This window comes from Crocodylus siamensis, chromosome 2 (genome assembly GCF_052110815.1).
Source record: "Crocodylus siamensis isolate JL-2025a chromosome 2, ASM5211081v1, whole genome shotgun sequence".
NCBI lineage: Eukaryota > Metazoa > Chordata > Crocodylia > Crocodylidae > Crocodylus > Crocodylus siamensis.
This window is the reverse complement of record NC_143396.1, coordinates 186153456-186171683: the sequence shown is the minus strand read 5'-3', so window position 1 is coordinate 186171683 and position 18228 is coordinate 186153456. Positions and strand designations below refer to the sequence as shown.

At 38.4% G+C, this 18228-nt stretch overlaps 1 protein-coding gene across 5 annotated transcripts in view; it reads right to left on the bottom strand.

Annotated features, from left to right (window-relative positions):
* Positions 1 to 8041: 8041 nt before the first annotated feature.
* PLEKHA7 (pleckstrin homology domain containing A7) overlaps positions 8042 to 18228 on the bottom strand; it is a 332850-nt gene continuing 322663 nt past the window's right edge. For 4 of the 5 annotated variants that reach the window (XM_090032592.1, XM_090032590.1, XM_090032589.1 and 1 more), the window contains 4 exons: positions 17527 to 17660; positions 16492 to 16634; positions 11857 to 11965; positions 8042 to 9606 (listed from right to left, as the gene is read on the bottom strand). In XM_090032592.1, coding sequence (XP_089888718.1) covers positions 11868 to 11965; positions 16492 to 16634; positions 17527 to 17660 — 375 coding nt within the window. In that variant the 3' untranslated portion in view covers positions 8042 to 9606; positions 11857 to 11867. The remainder of the gene's footprint in view (positions 9607 to 11856; positions 11966 to 16491; positions 16635 to 17526; positions 17661 to 18228) is intronic. The other variant, XM_090032588.1, reaches the window with a different exon arrangement.

Here is an 18228-nt window from a genome sequence, read left to right as displayed (position 1 = left end):
GAAAGGGAGAGGGGAGGGAAGATGCTTACCTGATGGAAGGACTTAAAAAAGGTCCCCATCTACGGCTCCTGCAGGGTGGGCTGCCTGTCCCAGGGAGGGGGGGGGCTGGGAGTTAGAGAGTAACTACCCCTACAGCACTGGTTGTGGCTCCTGTGCCCTCCTTAATGAAATCCTGGATCCACCTCTGCTAGGCAGTATCGTCCTGAAATACCAGGTTGCTTTCACCACCATCCTACATCCTAAATGGAAAGCCAAAGGTGCTTGCAGACTTAAAAAAAAAGACAATTTACTTTAAACTTGGTGCATTCCTAAGAAGAGGCAGCTCATTACCTTCAACCCAGTTTGCCCAATGTCTGTAAAGATTGGGCGCTTTAGTGGGGCTTTTTGGTACTTTAATAACTGATTGAAAATGCAGTTAGGCTATTTCCATTTTGCAACATGCCTGGTAAGAGGAACACGAGGAAGATAAGCTATGGAGAAAGCTGAACAATAAAGAGAAGGGATTAGAGGGCTGGGCTTTACAAAGGGTTGGGGCATGGACTAAGGGTGGGAAATGTTGAGGACCAGTGCCCTCTGCAATGCTTCATGGCACAGAAAGGATTCAGAATCAGATCGATTAGGACTGAAGCACTCGTGCTTAGAGTTAAAAACTTAATTCTTTATTGGACATAGGCAACCTGCTCAGCTCCTTCCAAATTTAATCCGTATTCTGTCATGTACCATTACTGTGTGGTGGTATGGAGTAGCTTAGGAACATCCTGAGGTGACAGCATTTTTCACGACAAAGCACTGAAAAGCTATGCAACATTTAGCTGTTACTATAATACCGGCAACAGTTAAAAAGCAAATCCACAGGAAGATTTCACCTTTGTACTTAGGGATGCAGCCATAACTACTTCAGGGATATTTTTTGCTACTATATCCATCCAACACTGTGATATGTTCCTTATATCAAAATTATAGTTGCACAACTCTGAGTACAAAACCAGTTCCAAAAGAACCAAGTTATTTCCTCATGACTATACATATATCCTGTTATTGCTGTGGAAATAATGCCCAAAATATTGTAGTTGCAATTAGTCCATATTCTATGCATTGACATTTATATACAGATTGGTTTAAATGATAACATGGAGATGTATGTCCTCCAAGAAGATGGCTTTAAGTATATTGGTAACTTTTTAAAGCAAAGTCTCTGGTATCACATTGCTATATGCCTTGCAAATACTGAAAATACTTCTAAAATTTAAATTCAGTCTTCATGAAGGAAGCAGGCCAAATCCACTGTGAATCTAATGCCCAAAGGAGAAGACATAGTCAAGCCAAAGACTGTCTTTGAAGAGAAAGCAAATGGATGAGTTTGCAGCTAACATACAGCTATGTGCCAATGTATCGAATTCTATGGTTGCCTCTACTTAGTAGGTCCACAGCACTTACCCGGACGCGGTGTTTAGACAGCGGAAAATCCCTTAGAAAGACAAAGAGGACTAGAGTGACCAGACACCCCATTTCCCTGTAGTGCTAAACCCCAAGTGAGAAAGCAGCATCACAAGCTTCCCTGCCCGCAGGAAATCCCTCAATGAGAAGTCAGACAAGGTAGCATGCGTCTAGTAACAAAGGGAGCCATTTCCCCCACCCCTTAGATGTGAAGGAATTCTTTTAGACCTAGACAGCATTATCCATAAGGTGCTCTGTAACTTTATATCAGTGCTTTGTGGTTTACTCTCCCCCTTTTCCTGAAAAGGAGACTGACAATTTTATTCCTGAAAGCACAATTTATAGGCCAGCTTCAAAGCTATAGGTCCTTCTAAGGCTATGGTTGGGGAATTCACATCAAAGTGGATATGCACATGTTGTTCTGATGTCAGAGCGGACGGTTGGTAGAAGTCTCTGCGGATTTGCTACAGTCCCCAGAATAGGGATTAAATTATGCACTGAAGCTGCCTCTATAAACTACAGGAGACAGAGAATAAGCGGCAGTGCAATATCTCATAATCAAAGCCTGGCATAGTTATTTGCATCAGTCTCCTGTGAGTTGCCAGGAAAAGTAAGAGAAAGGACATATGTCAAGGGACACACTCTTGACAGGACAGAGTGCAATCTGATTGTTAAAAAGTGACACCTCTATTACATTATTTTTCTGATTTTTTTAGAAATATCATTCAAACCACACGTAGTTTTGGGGCACTGTTCCTGATAGATCAGTGATTCTCAACCAGGGTGCCACTCCATATTAGTACTGTGAGGTGGGCCAACTCCCTACACATGATTCATAAGATTAAACTCAAAAGATTTCAAATAGGAATCCAGTTTCAAAAATATTCTGACCTGTAGTAGTCTTTCTGTGTTCTTGGGACAGAAAAATTGCTCTATTATTTTTCTGTTGTCAAAAAAACCATGTAAAAACTAAGAGCTGGTATGGTCACAGAGTGTCTTGTGCCTAACAATGGATATGTTGCTTCTAAAAAGGTTGAGGGCTATCATGATAAACAGTTAAAAAGTCGCCTCCATTTTTACCAAGCACAACTGGTCCTAAACAGTTTTTTATTTACTCTAGTTTGGCTTGCTTCAGATGCACAGATACAAAATGAAGCTACATTGAAAGCTACAATTCATCCAGCTCCATAGATGACATTTAAAATGTCTCTTGTTCACATGGAGCTAGTTGGAAAAGGAGAGACAAGAACAAGAGGTGACGGGGTGACAGTAGAGACCTGGAATAAGCTTTGTATCCAGGTCTGATCCAAAAAGCACCTTCTCTGTTTTGAGGTTTTCCCATTTGCTAATCTTGGTTAGCAGTTGGATGTCTTTTAATTATTTCCATTTGTGATGCATCAGAAAAGATTCTTGTAATCAGATGGTTTTTAGCTCCCTTTCCATGTTAGAAGAGGGTCGTAAACTATTTACACTATCTTTCTGATAAACAAGTCAAACCAGATAAAATAGAGCATTGAATGTTTGAGGGGCTATACTGTTGTGCAAAAATAGAGAGGACTTGACAATCTGCATTAGCTCCCTTTCTCCCTGATGTTTATCTCAAGTTCCAAATAAGGTGGAATAAATTATTTTGGTAAGTAACGGGCAGGCAGTAGTCACCCATTTCTGCTTGCTACGACCTGAATAATGAGAAAGTAAATTATTCAAGGAAAATAGTCAACTAAATCCCAACGGGAATGTCCTCTCTCATCCCAAGCTACCTTCCTCCTCCTTTTTCATTTAGTTTCATTATAGTATAGCTCTAATGTGAACTGAAACTAAATGTCTGTCATTAGTGCCCACCAACAATGTATCTTCAACTGCTTTACTTTTATTGGTTGCATCTTTCATAAGCAGCCTATAAAGTTTGGATGACTTTTTTTTTTTTTTTGAGCCACAGCACCATGGAGGCGCTGACATCCTACACTGTCAGAATTTCTATCCAAAGCCCTGAGGCAAAACCAACCCAACCCAACAGTAATATTGGGCAACAGACTACATTCATTGCCAGCAGAGTAGGGGTTGGGAGGTTGCCTTTTCTCTTCATGTACAAGGCCTAGCTTAACAGGACTTAGGTCCTTGATAAGGGCCTCTAGATGTTACTACAGTTCCCACAATGGCCTGTCAATGTCAGACGCGTTACAAATTTGCATGAATTCAAGAGCGACTTTGTGGCCCTTCGGAATTCCTAATGCCGAGCTGTGGCAACATAGTGTGCATTTTTCAAGCTAGCCCTACCCCTTTTCCTCCATATTGGAGCATTTTAGCTTGCAAAGTACATTTAATACGTCAAAATCTTTTCGTACCCTCTGGGTTCTTCTCCTGCTAGCTGGTTTTTAGCATCATCATTAGCGGCTCTTCCTTTTGCAGACATCCTTCACAATCCTGCTCTCTGTCTTCTTCTGAGCACCCCTGGAATTTTAAGGGGGGGTCTCACTTGCTACTACGGCCCTACCTACTTCCTTTATACTGCTAATTTCCTGTTCTTATCCCTGTATCCTCCCCAGCCTCCTGCCAGTGCCTCGGCTTTTTGACTCTTAACTGTACTTGAATTTCCAACCCTCCAGGCACTTTCTATTTTCAATTTTTTTTTCTTACTTACCCGCCTCCTTTCTTCATCACCATATGCAACTCCACTCTCCTTCCCTATAATCAGCTTAACACAGTGGTGTCAATCTCTCCTCTTCCCTTCCTGTTTTCAGTTTCTCGCTAAGTGCCATCAATACTTCTTTAGTATCACTGAACTCCACCCGTTCTCTTCCTAAACCCACTCATTCAACTCTTCCCGCATGGTGGTTGTCACCTTCATCTGGCAGGCCCCACTGCTCTCACCTCTCCAATCTAACCCAAAGCCCTCCTATTAGATGCATCTTCTGTCCCTGCCCTAATTCCACTCCTTCCCTCCTCTTGAATCCTCATACTGACATCCCATTGAAACCACAGAATCCAAGTTCCTCAACTTTACTTTCTGCACATTCCTCACTTTCAGGACCCTAGCTTCATCTTGCTCACAGCTCTTATGTCCTTGTATTCCTCCCACCACCCCAGGCCCTTGCCACTTCCACATCACTTCAGTTCTCTCACCTTACTTTCCTCCTTCCAGGCTTAGTGCCTCATTTCAAGCTACCTAATGTAAGGAACTAGGATGTAGGTGGTCTTGCCTAATGATTAGGCCAATGAGGGGAAGCAGGGCCTGGACCTGAGTCAAAGAGCAGAAGCCATATACCAAAGCCAGAAAGCAGAGTCCCCAGAAATCCAGAAGCAGAGTTCATAACACAGTCCATGCTCAGATGCCAAGTACCAATCTGGAGGACAATTCACAGAGCAAAGTCCAAAAAACCAGAGCCAAACAGAGCCAAGAAACAGCTGCGGGGAAATCCAAAGCCAAAGCCCAGAAATAAGCTGAAAACCAGGGTCAGGAGCCAGAAGAACAGGAATGCAGGAACCAGGAGGCTTGCCACAGCATAACTGGTGACAGACCTGTAGAGCCAGGGCTACACTGGTGTTAAATGGATGTGTGGTGCTCCCAGTAGGCAGCCAGTGTGCTTGCTGCTCCTAAACTGGGGAAGAGTTCATTAGCTGGGGCTTGCTGCAGGTGTGGCTGCTGTGCTACTTGGCTTAGGCTGGCCTTCCTGCTCGGAGGCCCTGACAGCACTGAGCCCAGGCTGGTCTGTCTTATCAATGTCCCTGACACTCAAACTCTTGGGTGTTTTCCACTTCAGAAAACATTCCACGTCTTTCAGGATCACTTCTTCCTCGAATCCTGCTCAGCATTCCCGCACAAAGAGTGCTTTAATCCTCTGAGCGTTGTATTCTGTCCCTTTCAATCTGTTCTATTGTAGCTCTGTAAAGCACCATGTACATTTGTGGCGTTACACAATAGTATATATATTTTAAAAATCCTTATGATATTTTTTTTGTCTTTAATTTGTTTTATAGCTAGAATACAAAGTTTTCCTGCCATCATCCAATCACTTTACACTATACTTTGCAATTTTACTTTTTCCTCTTAGGTTTACCTGTAGTTTAACATTCAAAGTGTGGTTGTGGCACAGAATACCTCAACAGGGTTGTATTAAAAATGCCCTTTAAAATTCCAAAGCTTTGAACTAAAGAAATATATCTCAAGAAGTTTTCATGGAAAGTTCATCTCAGTTGGTTCAATTCAGCTACACTTAGATGCACCTTTTCAAATAATAGAAAAAAATGTAAAGGGGTCAGACCCAATCAATACAGTTGTTCAAACAGAATTCCAGGCACTGTGATGTGTGTACATTTTGTGCTCTTTCTTTGTACTGCTCCACGATGAAGAAAGGTTGCTTTTGCTAGTAGAGCAATAAAAGTCTTAGCCTTTTGAATACAGCCAACTAACCAATGGGAATGTTTACCAGGTGTGGAAAATATAGCAGTTTTTCATGTCTTTCCTGTGCACGTCTCTTTGTTCTTTTTATAACTACGCAATCCCCACACACAAACCGTACAAGCAAATGCTTTAAAATACCCCAAGACAGACATAAATCAGAGAAGTGAAGCTTCAGATCATTCCTTCTAAATCTCATATGTTTGAGAGTAAGTCAATCTGGTCTCTTCCTTGCATAAGAGCTAGAAGTTAATTGCCATAACACTGGGGAATATATAAATATCTGAGATTTGAAAATCTAAGTAAATGGCACAGATGAAATATAAATCTGTAAGAAATACTTAAAAATGTTACAACGACTATATTATATGTAGATTCAAAACAGGAAGTCTTCAGTAGATTTCAGATGTTTAGGTTAATTTATGTTTGAGCTTTGGCATTTTTATTTTTTAAATCAGCATCAAAGTTTTGATATTATTTTATGAACTTGCAGATAGTAAATCCACATGGAACAATGTTCTACACAAACATTTTCTGGAATAAAATCTGCTCACTGAAAAAAAAAATCTAATTAAGTTTGTTTGTAACTTTGTATTTCTGACTGCAGTAGAATAAATTGTCTCAGTGCTTTCAATTGCTGTTCCTATCTCTCTGTCTCTCCCAGTGGTTCTCAACTTTTCTGGACTTGAGGCACTCCTCAGAAAATGCCAACTTAGTTTACAGTTGTTTTTTTTTACTACAGAGAAATGATGAAGCAATTCTTTTGTTGCAAAGAACTTAGAAAGGTCACAACAGGTCGGGCTGTTTTTGCCACTATGGATTCCTATATGAAAACTCTGGGTTTTATTTTGTGAATCACGTTTGCACACCTAACAGTGCTAACATTGTCAGGCCACCCTTCACACCCCTAAAAAGGATCTCAAGGCACCCCAGGGTGCTACAGTCTATCACTTCAAAAATCTATAAAATGATATAAGTAGGGCCAATACTGTCACTGACCTAGAAGTTTTCCTGGTAGTCCACCACACAAATGCAAAACAAGTAACAGAAGTAAAATATGAAAACAAGGAGATGCCATTCCCTTCAAAAAAGATGACACTAAGGCAGGTGTGAAAACTGCAAGGCTGTGAATTTGTAACTTGTTATCTGTGCAACAACACTGTAACAAATGAAAATGATTCTAATATAAAAGGAACAAAGATCTGAGTCTTTAGCTTAAAAAACACTTAGATTTTGTTGCTTGATGTCACAGCAATACAGTGGGCTTACAAATTAGCACCTCCAAAATAAAAAAGATATAGTATATGTTTTTACTTAAACTTAAAAAAAAAACACACTACCCTAAAAGGTTTTTACAGCCCAGTGTGAGCCAATTGGCCAGCTATTTTCTGACAGCCACACAGTTTAAGAACGTACTGTCTAGAAATTGCCAGTGCATTTACATTATCATTTTCTAGCCTCCATGCTGCAGTGAGGGGTTTGGTAGAAGTATAAAGCTAAGGCTGGCAGACGGTTATTAAATTGTTAAAAAACCCCAAACAGCAATGATCACTTTTTCATAAACATGCAAGAAATTACCCAGGAGAAACTATTCAACACCAACCTGAAGTTCCTTCCCCCACAAGTTCTGGTCAGCAGACAAGTTACTAACATCATATATGGCTTAAAGTAAAGACTTTGATAAAAGCAACTTATCTGGAATTTTCTTCTCCAAAATATGGAATAAATTAAAGGAGAGGTATTTGATTTGTCCTAGGCCAAGAGCTGTTCAAAAGTTGTTTTATTATTTAATGCATGAATGGACCATCTCCAACATAAGGAATCTTCAGTGCATCATTGTTCTGCACCCACTATGAGATTAAGCAAACGGGCTTCCTGGCCAGTGGGCTTGAGCTGGTTAGGAAACCACTGGCTGCGTCTCATTGTCTCACAGTGAGGCCTGCCTAGCCCCCCTTGTGCAATCCTGGCATACTTTTTTGAGGAAGAATGCAGCCTTTCACAGAAACTAGGAATCACCATCAACCCTTGTGACTTTACCCATCTGCACAACACAAGACAGGGATTGTACCTTGCCTCTAAGTTCCCATTTCCCATGGATTTCAATGGGCTTTAGCTAAGCCCCAAAATGTTAAATATAACAAAGAACTGAGACTTTAAAAATACCCTGAAACTGATAAAAAAAAGATAGTTGACAAGAGGAAGGCATTTTTGTTAATATTTTAATCTGTACATATACCATTTTTTCCAAATTGTTACATTTTACTTAAATTAATGTTTTCTTGAAAAATATTCACTTAATTTCTCTTCAAATTTTTATAAAGGCAAAAATAAAATCATTTTATTTTGGCAAATGTTATGAAGTTGACATTGGCAGTATTGAGTTAAAATAGACCGCATTTCCTAAATATATTTATAAAGAATAATTCTTAGCATATTGAAAATACAGTATGATTTTTATTATTTCATGAATTTAAACAAACTTCAAGCTCAGGCTAGTTGGTCTTTTTAAAACCTTTACTTCAATGCAGCAAAGACACACAACTTAAAAGCCTCAAAGAACACTGCAAAGTATTTTTAATCACTTCTTTTTTAGGCCCAGACCCTTACTTAAAAGATTACACAATACTGTAGGATTATTCATGCCTCACATTGAAAGTGTCTACACACTTTTTCCAGAAGCAACAGGATTTTATTCAAACCAATTCTCTTGCTAGGTAACTGGCTGACTCCTTGCCTTGTACCCAAGTAAAACAATGTACTTGAAAGTTTTGGCAAAGTAAAGCACCCGTTGAATTTACATACAAAATAAGCAGATGCCACCATACATTATTTTTGCTGCTTCTAGGTAAGTACTTGTCAATATATCACATTTTACTTTGCAATGAAAAACAACTAGAGAGAAAATATATATATTTACTAGTAAAATAACACATTCTATTAGCACTTTATTGCTCACTTCATACACTTTAATTAAAGTTTATTTTTCCTCCTCATCCTCTTACATTAAGAAAAAATATATTTTATTAGCTGCTTGCTACTGAGGAGGATAGCACTACCATCAGTGGTAACATAACACACTATGTAATGTTATTTGTGAGGTAATTACAAAGAATCGAGAGGTGAACTGGCTTTAGCAATTGAATAACATAACATTGTTCTTCATGGTAAGATTCCAACAACTTGATGGTACTAATATTTAGAAATTCAAGCTAAGAGTCCTTTGCTATTTTATGAGTAAAACAGTGTGACCAATTCTACCAAAAAGAGAATACTCAGTTAATTTCTCATTTTAATTAGCTTTACTAAAATGTCATTATGTGCTTCAAGAATATTATATTTCATTAAGGAACTTTACAACATGCACCCAAACTCTAAGGTAAAATAACAGTTTGTAATAACTATGGAACAAGGTCTTTTTATATGTGTGTGTGTATGTATATATATAAATGAACTCAGCCCTTGATTAAAAAAATCTAAAATATATTCTGTTCTAAAAATACAATGTCAGTATTTTACAGAGTGTATTAAAAGTCCCATGTTTTCATAAAAAACCTCTGAACTAAAGCAATGTCAAACTAAAATGTTTTGCAGTTCATTCATTTTTCATAGAAAATCCCACTATTATTCTCTGAATTGGTTTCTGAAAAAAACATGATCAGCTGATGAACATCTTCAGAGAGCGGCTGGTATAGTGAAGTCTCTTCTTTCATGCTGCGTCATCAAATGGTGGTTGTTGTATATCTGATGTCAGTGTTCAGTTACTGCTTTGGCTGGTATGAAATAAAACAAAGTGCAGTTAAATGTTGTAAATTTTGCTTATGCAAAAGTAAATACTGTTATAAAAACACATTTTTTTATGACAGCCCTTGGTGAGAGAGGATGAACAGTCACTACATTCTTAGGTGTAAGCAATTATTACCTGATACCACTGAAATCCTGGAAGAAATAAAGAAAACATCCACTGATCTATTGTGCCTCTAATGTAATGGCTAAAATTCCCAGACTTCCCTTAATTGCTTCCATTAAAGAAAATGTAATTTCTTTAGTATATGTATACTAAATAAATGTATAGTGTAAATGTATAGTGATTCTCTCATACTGATCCATTGTTGGTATCTACAGGCTGTGTACTCTTTCTGTAAGTTCAGGACCAGATTTTAATAATCTTATTCAAGTGCAAGGGTGTTTGTCTCCACAAGTGCTGCAGAACCCAGATCATTTGCATCCAGATGGTTTGCGACCCACTTAAATTGTAGTGGATTGCCAAGTGACAGACAATCTGTGCAACTGTTTGCTGTGGCTTTTATTTTAAAGGGTGCTGCTTCTTCAGTCAGCTGGAGTACATCAGCTTTCTCGCACAGCTGACTGAGAAGTTGCACCTTTTGAAGTAAAAAGCTGCAAAAACCAGCTGGTGTATGTCAGCAGGCCTGGGCAGCTGATTGCAGTGGCTATCAACTCTCTCATGTGGGTCACAAACCCTCATCTTTGCAGATGCTAAGGAACCAAACCCTACCAGGCTAGATATAGACATTCAAAAAGCCCGAGGTGGAATCAATCTAAGTTTTGTGGGTTTTTTGTAAGCGTCATAGTTTAGATCAGTAGCAAAGACCACACACACACACCCTTCTGAGAGGCAGGGGGCAAATCCTAGACTGTGTTCTGCCATTTTTAAACCAGTTTGCATGCTAAATTTCTGTTCTGATACGAGTATAGACTGGTTTCGGATCACTTACATGAGTAAAAGTGTAATATACAGATGGCCCAAATGATCTGGGTTTGACTATAGTTCCATGTGATCTCCCTGGAATTGACTTGTAGAATTACGTATCATTCAGTTTAAGCAAGCGTGGTGGAATCTGATCCTCAATCAGAAACTCAAATATTGATTTTTCCACTTCCATCACAGTCCCCAGCTGTTCTCTGTGAAATGGGCACAATACTACCGTTCTAAATCTATAACATGCCTAGAGAAAGCCCCAGCTCTGCAACTGTTCTGAACAGAACTCCTGCCAAGGCAAGCACAGTTCCATTTGAATTGGGTACTTTATAGAGCCTTTTATAAAGGGAGATTTGAATAAAAGTCCTAATCTTATAAACATGCTCAAACAAAAAAATATGTGCAATCATACTAATACATTAATTGAAGCTGTATGCTGTGGTATGAAGAAATAATAGCCCATCTCAAACTGGGAAATAAAAAAAACAGAATAAAACTAAATCCTGGAGGTACGACAGTTGCCATTAAAAAGTGAACATTTAGGAGGAAAAAATGTCACAATATCTACAGTTTTTTCCCATTGCATATGCAGGGAACACTACAAATACCATTGCAAAGGTGCTGTAAATATCTATTTTCAAGATTGATGCAGTAGAAGCCCTTTTTAATATGGCACCCATTAAATGTGTACCTGAGAAACTACCTTACATCAGGTATCAAAAGCAAACCTTCTGTGAATAATATACAATGTAAAACCAATGAACACATAGATTTGTCATACAAAGTAGCTATATTAATAATATGGGCCAAATTTTCAGCTGGTCTGAAACAAACCTCAAATTTTCCTTTTCTTTTTGCAAAAATACATATGTTAAATGCTTCCCCCCACAGACACTGCACACAGACCCAAATGTAACTATTTTTCAGGTATACCTATGCAACAAAGGTGCATATGTTTTCGCTCCAATGGCAAAAACATGTGCATGTTTTCTGCAGCTTTGATACTGGAAACCATTGAAAGCCCGGCCCCAAGTTTTCAACAGCATTAACCATTTTTTCTTTCACCACACTAAGACAACCAAAGCAATGTTTGCTTATCTTAAAGCTATAGTAGTCATTTAAAGGCTCACAGGTTAGCTCATAAGAAGCGACAGTTATATGAATAGATTGTTCTGACTGCTGCAAATTGCATGCATGCATTCATTTGCTAGGGGTTAGGTTAGTTTAGTAAAAGGTGTTAATTTTCAATAAGTCAAAGCAAAGATGCAATGAAGCGGACATGCCAAGAGCAGTTAGTTCTTACTTTCAAGGTGTTTAGACAAATGTGTAGTGAAATCCATTGCTTAAGGGGGAGTGAGGTGGTTGTGGTACAGAAGGTGAGGGTGCTTTAGATGGGTAGGTCAACTGCTGAGCTAGAAGGGATCACATACAGGAATTAGGCAGCACAATCAAATATTCAAATAGAGCCACCTTATCTTTCTATTACATAATTAGGTGTTGACATTATTTCAGTTACACGGAAGCTACTATTTAACAACATCTCCACCTGCTGTTTCAGTTTCCTTCAGTCACAATAACTAAACTGCAAATAAACTATTCTTGTTTTCAAGCAGAATACAGAAAGCACTCATTGAGATGCTGTTGACTGGAACAGTACAGCACATAACACCGATTTACACCAGTCCACCTCCATAATCCCAGGATAGCATGGATGTCTGCAATGCTAGTTTACTGACAGATATTATACTAATTTCTAGCATTCCTGTCAGATTCATGGACAGAAACATAGAAAGAAAAGATACACACCAAACTATTACACATTTTACAATAGCATATTGCTCCAGTAATAAATCACCTAAAATACCAGATGCCTCTTCAGGCCTCGCCTCTTCAGGCCTCAACTTGAGGCATCCTTAGTATATAAGATCATTACATACAAATTTGCTTATTACAGAAATAAAGCATTCTATATACACAACAGGGATATACTAGAAGACATGAAACCCTGACAGTAGAGACTCAACCTATCTCCAGGCTAAGCATTACCCTTATAATTTAGAGGAATGAGGGCGCAGATCTGTTCAAAAAGTTATTTCTGAAGTGACTTTGATACGTTCTCATCTCTCAGATTTTTTCCTGGGTCAAAACCAGGTCTCATGAGGAGTGGGCAGATGTTGGTTTGATCAATTTAGATAACCTCAAATTTGATATAAGCAGTCTAAAAATCAAAATATCTAAAGATGAGCTAACTGCTTCAAACAAAATACAACTTCGAACAATTTTAGAAATTAACCTTATGGTAAAATTATATAAGGCAATCTTTATGCAAAATCAAGGCATTAAGGGTGAGATTTTCAAAAATGCGCTGACCTAATTCTGTTCATCCACCACTGAGTGCCTTTGAAAATCCCACCCTTGAAAGTCAGACCTAGCAAACAACAGCAGGAGCGAATACTTTGACCTGTAAAATAATATTCAACTGAATACATAAAGTATGCAAAAACTCAAGTTGTAGTTCACTAATTTATCTTGTGTGATTTTAAATTAGTTCACTGTGGGGAAAAAAGCAAAGAAATCTCCATTTAAATAACAAAGAAATCTGCATTTTTTCACTAGCTCCTGGAAGTGTGGTGGTGTCCCATGGTAAGCTGCGCATTTATGCTTTCTCTTATTTTTGCTGCCGTTTTTGCCTCTTGGCCAATCAGCCAGGCGCCCACCCCTGCTGCTGACTGGGCAAGAGGCAAAAACCAGAGCAAAAATAAAAGACAGCAGAAATAGCACTGCTCACTGCTGAGTATTTCTGCACTTTTGATAAGTCATGAAAAAACACAGAATCTGCATTTGTCTGTGGTTTTCCATGCCAAATGGAAAACTAGGATCCCTGGTGATAACATAACACCAATCCCTGGAGTTTCAAATATATTCACAGCACTTTCTACGTCAAAAGATTACACTGACCCTCAACTGCCTGAGCCACTGCTATTTTATCATTTGTTAACAGTGGAGAAAAAGAACAGCTGGGACAAAAGAAGAACATGTGGACTCAGCTATGGCAAAGTAAAGGCAAGTGGCTGGAAGAGTCAACTTGAGTGGCTCTTTAAAAGTTCAGGTCATTGGCTACTGGGATAATTGAAAAACCACAAGCAACAAGAAACTAAATCCTAAACCTGTCCACATTGTCCAAAAGTACAGAAAACTGATTGTGCAAATAGTGTTTGAAGGCAACATTTAAAATGTTCTAAGGAATATACTATTTCCAGCACTGCAAGGAATTATTGTTCCTGAATGTCTGACAAATTGGGGTGATAACAGTCTTACATATAAAATAATAAACTATACTCATAAAAAATGTAACTAGTATTTATGGGGAAACATTTTATCTCCAGGTTAACCTACATGTCTGTCTGGCAAATACAAGAGCTGGAGAAAACTGTAATTTTATATTACATTAACAACACTTATTTCCTGAGCCATATACTTCCATCCACTGTATTGTAGTGAAAGAATTAAATATATGCTCATTTTGATTAAATGGGATTAAGGTTTATTTTAGGAAGCAAATTCCAGCAATGGAGCATGCTCATACCTTTACTGTGGTGCTGATTACATCTCTTCTAATGCTCCTGCATGTATAGTAAAATTTATGCTAACTGGTTATAAGGAGGAAAACTGGCTGAGTAGAAAATAGAGATACTCAATATTTCATATGCCTGCCTGCCTTTGGAAACCACTAGAACTTTTGCAGTAAAATGCTGGCCCAAGTAGTTATCATTGAAACACTGGCTGCTTGCAGTCATTCAAAAAACAAAAAACGGCACTTTAACTTAAACTCAGCGCCTTCCCACTCTGAGCGCAGTGCATGCCCAGAAGAGGCAGCACCCTAGTTGGACCCAGCTTGCCCAATGTCTGCATAGATCGGGTGTTTTAGTGGGGCTTTTTTGGTGCTTTTATCTAATAGCTGATTGAATTAGCTTTAGCTAAAAACACCAAAAAGCCCCATTGAAGCCCCTGATCTATACAGACCCTGCAGAGCCAGACTGAACTAACACGCTGCTTCTTTTGGTAAAGTATGGTTTTGTTTTGTTTTTTTAAACATCTGCAAGCAGCCATTAAGTCTAACCGCATTAAGCCTTAAAGGGAGTGCACAGTAACAACAAGCAAACCATTATCAGCACTGCTGATGACCTGGTTACTCGAGTCCAAAACAGACTGTGGAGAGGTTGTTCCTAAGTGTGACTGCCCAAAGGTCCAAAAGATTTTAACTAGACTTTCCCAAGGATCTTTTGATTTTGTTCATTTATAAAGTTTTGCCACTTCAGAAAAAGTGTTCACTCTTACAGATGAGGAAAGAACGTGACACGATTCCCATCATCCTTACTATGCCAAGAACAGTTTTCCCCTTCTACAGAAGGGAAAAAAATTGTATTAAAAAAAAAAACAAAAAACCTGAAAAGAGAGCTCATGGTGGCCCTTCCTCCCCCATGCATCCAACCACTGCATTTTCTCCTCAATGAATCATTGTATCTTCCAAGTTCAGTTACCATGAAGACATCATTTCTGCAGCAAAGGTGATGTAATTCATAGATCCTTCTAAACCCACGCACACCACCTCTCTGAAATGTCAAAATTCATAGCCCCAGTCACATAATATTTTCCCTTCAAGAACACTGCCTTTTCAGGATTTGCTGCTATTGTCTCTAAGTATATAGCCATATTCAATAAATAGGAATGGTGTGTTTCTCTGGATGAACATGATATGTCTGGATATTGAAAAGATCTATCTTAAATGGGGAAGTCTTTTGGGCTCCTTTGACATGTGTCATAAGTTTAAACTGACAACTTCAGATGAGAAATGTGCTTATTTTTTCCCCATCAGGGTTGAAATTTCCATTAGTTCCATTCTCCACTGGAAGAGCGAGCAGTGCAATTACAAATGAATATTCAGATACTTGTTACAAGGATTATAGGTTCGCTTTCCTATTTGATAAAGATCTGTTGCCATTTTCTAAATTAACAAATATTTCAACTGAAATGCAACTATGAGTGCATCTTTCATTTTTAGCAATGACATACATAGTAAGGATTGCACTACCTGCAGCCATCAAAAAGGATGTCTGTATGACAGACAAATACTGAACTTGTTCATGAGACGCATACCCTGATTCCAGCTTGCAGTGTTTTAGTTTTATAGAGTCACAGCTGAGAATACTGTTTAAATAGCATATGGCCTTCTAGTATAATTCAAATCAATTACCCCAATTCAATCTTTCTTAAAAACAAAGAAAAAAAGAACTCCTTTGGCCTGATCGTCTTTCTTGCTTAAACTGAGCTTTATTTACTTACCATTTACTTTAACCATATACAGCAAGTTACCTGAAAAGTGTTACATAGTGTATCTTCTGTACAAGTTTAAACAATGATAGTGTTCCTTAACAACCCAACTGTCCGTGTTGGTTCTCTTTTACCTATTTCTCTATATTTTACAGTACAGTACCAACTGAGTGGAAAGTATAGTGTAACCTTAAAATGTAAAGCATTGTAATTTAGGCTATTAAGTTACTGCAGTTTCAGTTTCTATGACTACAGGATTAAAGCTCATATCATATATTAAATATGCCAAATGACACCTGCAATAATGGTAACCCTCAAACCTTGAGCTTTGTAATCATAGCAAATATTTTTCTCCCCTCTTTCTACTCCAGCCCAAATATTCAATACAAATCCTTAACACTTCCCAAATGTGGTACCCATAGACACAGATCCCTTCTGTTTGATCCCCAATTTTGAATTAGATGGTCACCAGAATTACATACCAATCACAGTGGCAACACCTGTATAAAGTGCAGTTCAGCAAACAACCACACACTCTTAGAAGCAATAAGGAATAAGAGCACATATACCACTACCATTATTTTGTAAATAACTGAGCATTCATTACCTGCTACCTCCTTGCTCCGCTGAGAGGCTTCAGAAGCTAAAGCGTATGATATGGTAATGATGCGCTCCTGCTCCTGCAGCTGTGAATCTAAATCAACCGAGTTGTGTTTGTCCTGGACAACAGTAGGCTGTAGATTGTGCATGCTAGTGGGAAAGTGCAAAACAACATTAGCATTTACAAGCACAAAGAAAATCCATAGTAGAGTAGAGAACAGAGATGGATCCATATGGCAGCTTTCAAATCTCAGCTATCAAACTCTGGACAGTTTACAAAACAGGAAGTCAGATGCTGACAATCCAATGATAACAGTCAGTATACAGCACAGTCAAAAGAGACGGCCATTTGTTGTTCAGCAGTAGCTCATGCACAGTCCAAAGTATATCTGAAAGCCTTTTGTTAAAAACAGGTTTGTTTACATGAAAGCACTATGAAAAATTAATGGCTTTTCATTGAAGTAGGAGAGAATATCTCTTGGAACCAAAAGAAAGAGGCATAACCAAGTTGTCTTTGTGTGCTCTCTTTTCAAACAGATAAACTACAGTGCCGACACTTGAGCTACTAAGGCTATGCTGGATGTTTCAACTGAGTCTGTATCAGCTGTAAGTAGCCAGCAAAGCTCTTTGAAAGTCTATGTTTTAAAGGTATAGTCTAATGGATAAGAAAGCCTCTAGATTTTCTAACCTTGGATCTTGCACTGATTCTCCCTCTTTGGACAAATTATAACCTCCCTATGGCTTGATTCCCCATCAGACCTACCTCAAAGATACTTTGTGAGCACTTAAGAATGTTCTAAAACATTAGTAAGGTAAAGATGGATGTTTAAATACAAGTATTAAAATAGCAACTCTTTTTATCACATGCACCCATGTATCTCTGTCAGTATAGGTGCATTTCCCAGGTATATCATCCATGTAAATACTTGCAGGACACACTGTTTTAACAATCAGATTGCAGCTGAAACAATCTATGGTATATAGTAATGATTTTTGGATTGTAAAATGTTTAAATAATATGGGATTATAAAAATGATCTGACCTGGACTTGGCAAGAATATTTTTTATCTTTTCTGCTTTGCGATGTCTTGCAGCTCGTTCTTCTGTAGTGAGGGGTACTTCAGGTTCCAGGTCAACATAGCGCTCAGGAATCAGAACCTTTTCTGGTTTTGACAACTGTGGAACGAGAACATGGTTTTTATAACCTAGGACCTTCAAAAACTCTAGAGTATATTTTTATTGAGGTACAAACAGGACCTGGAAAAGAACAAGCACACTGACCAGATGCAACCCTATGCATTTCCCCTATCCTAAATATTCCTTTTGAACTTGAACTACTGCCCTTTTAACATTCTTTTCCTCACACTAATGTTTTGTTTCATAGGTGTGGAGCTGTGACCAGTACAGAAGACTGTGGGAAGAATGAAGGTTAATATACAGCCTCTCCACAACTCACTTGTCAGATGGGGTAGCTCATAGTAGAAGTTTTGGCCTTAAAAATTAGTATAAGATAAGGAGAAGATGCCAAGCTAAGACCTGCACAAGGCAGTAGATTCCTTTTTTTTTTTTTTAATAACCTGGAATATTATGTGCAGAATATCAACACCTCTCTTTGTGAAGAGTAAAGAAATTAAGAAGGACCAGCATTTTTAGATCACTGGAGATTAGTTTACAGTTCCAGAATTGTGGTGTGATTCTCGCACACACATACACCCTCCCCCAAAAAACATTAAATTAAAAGCAG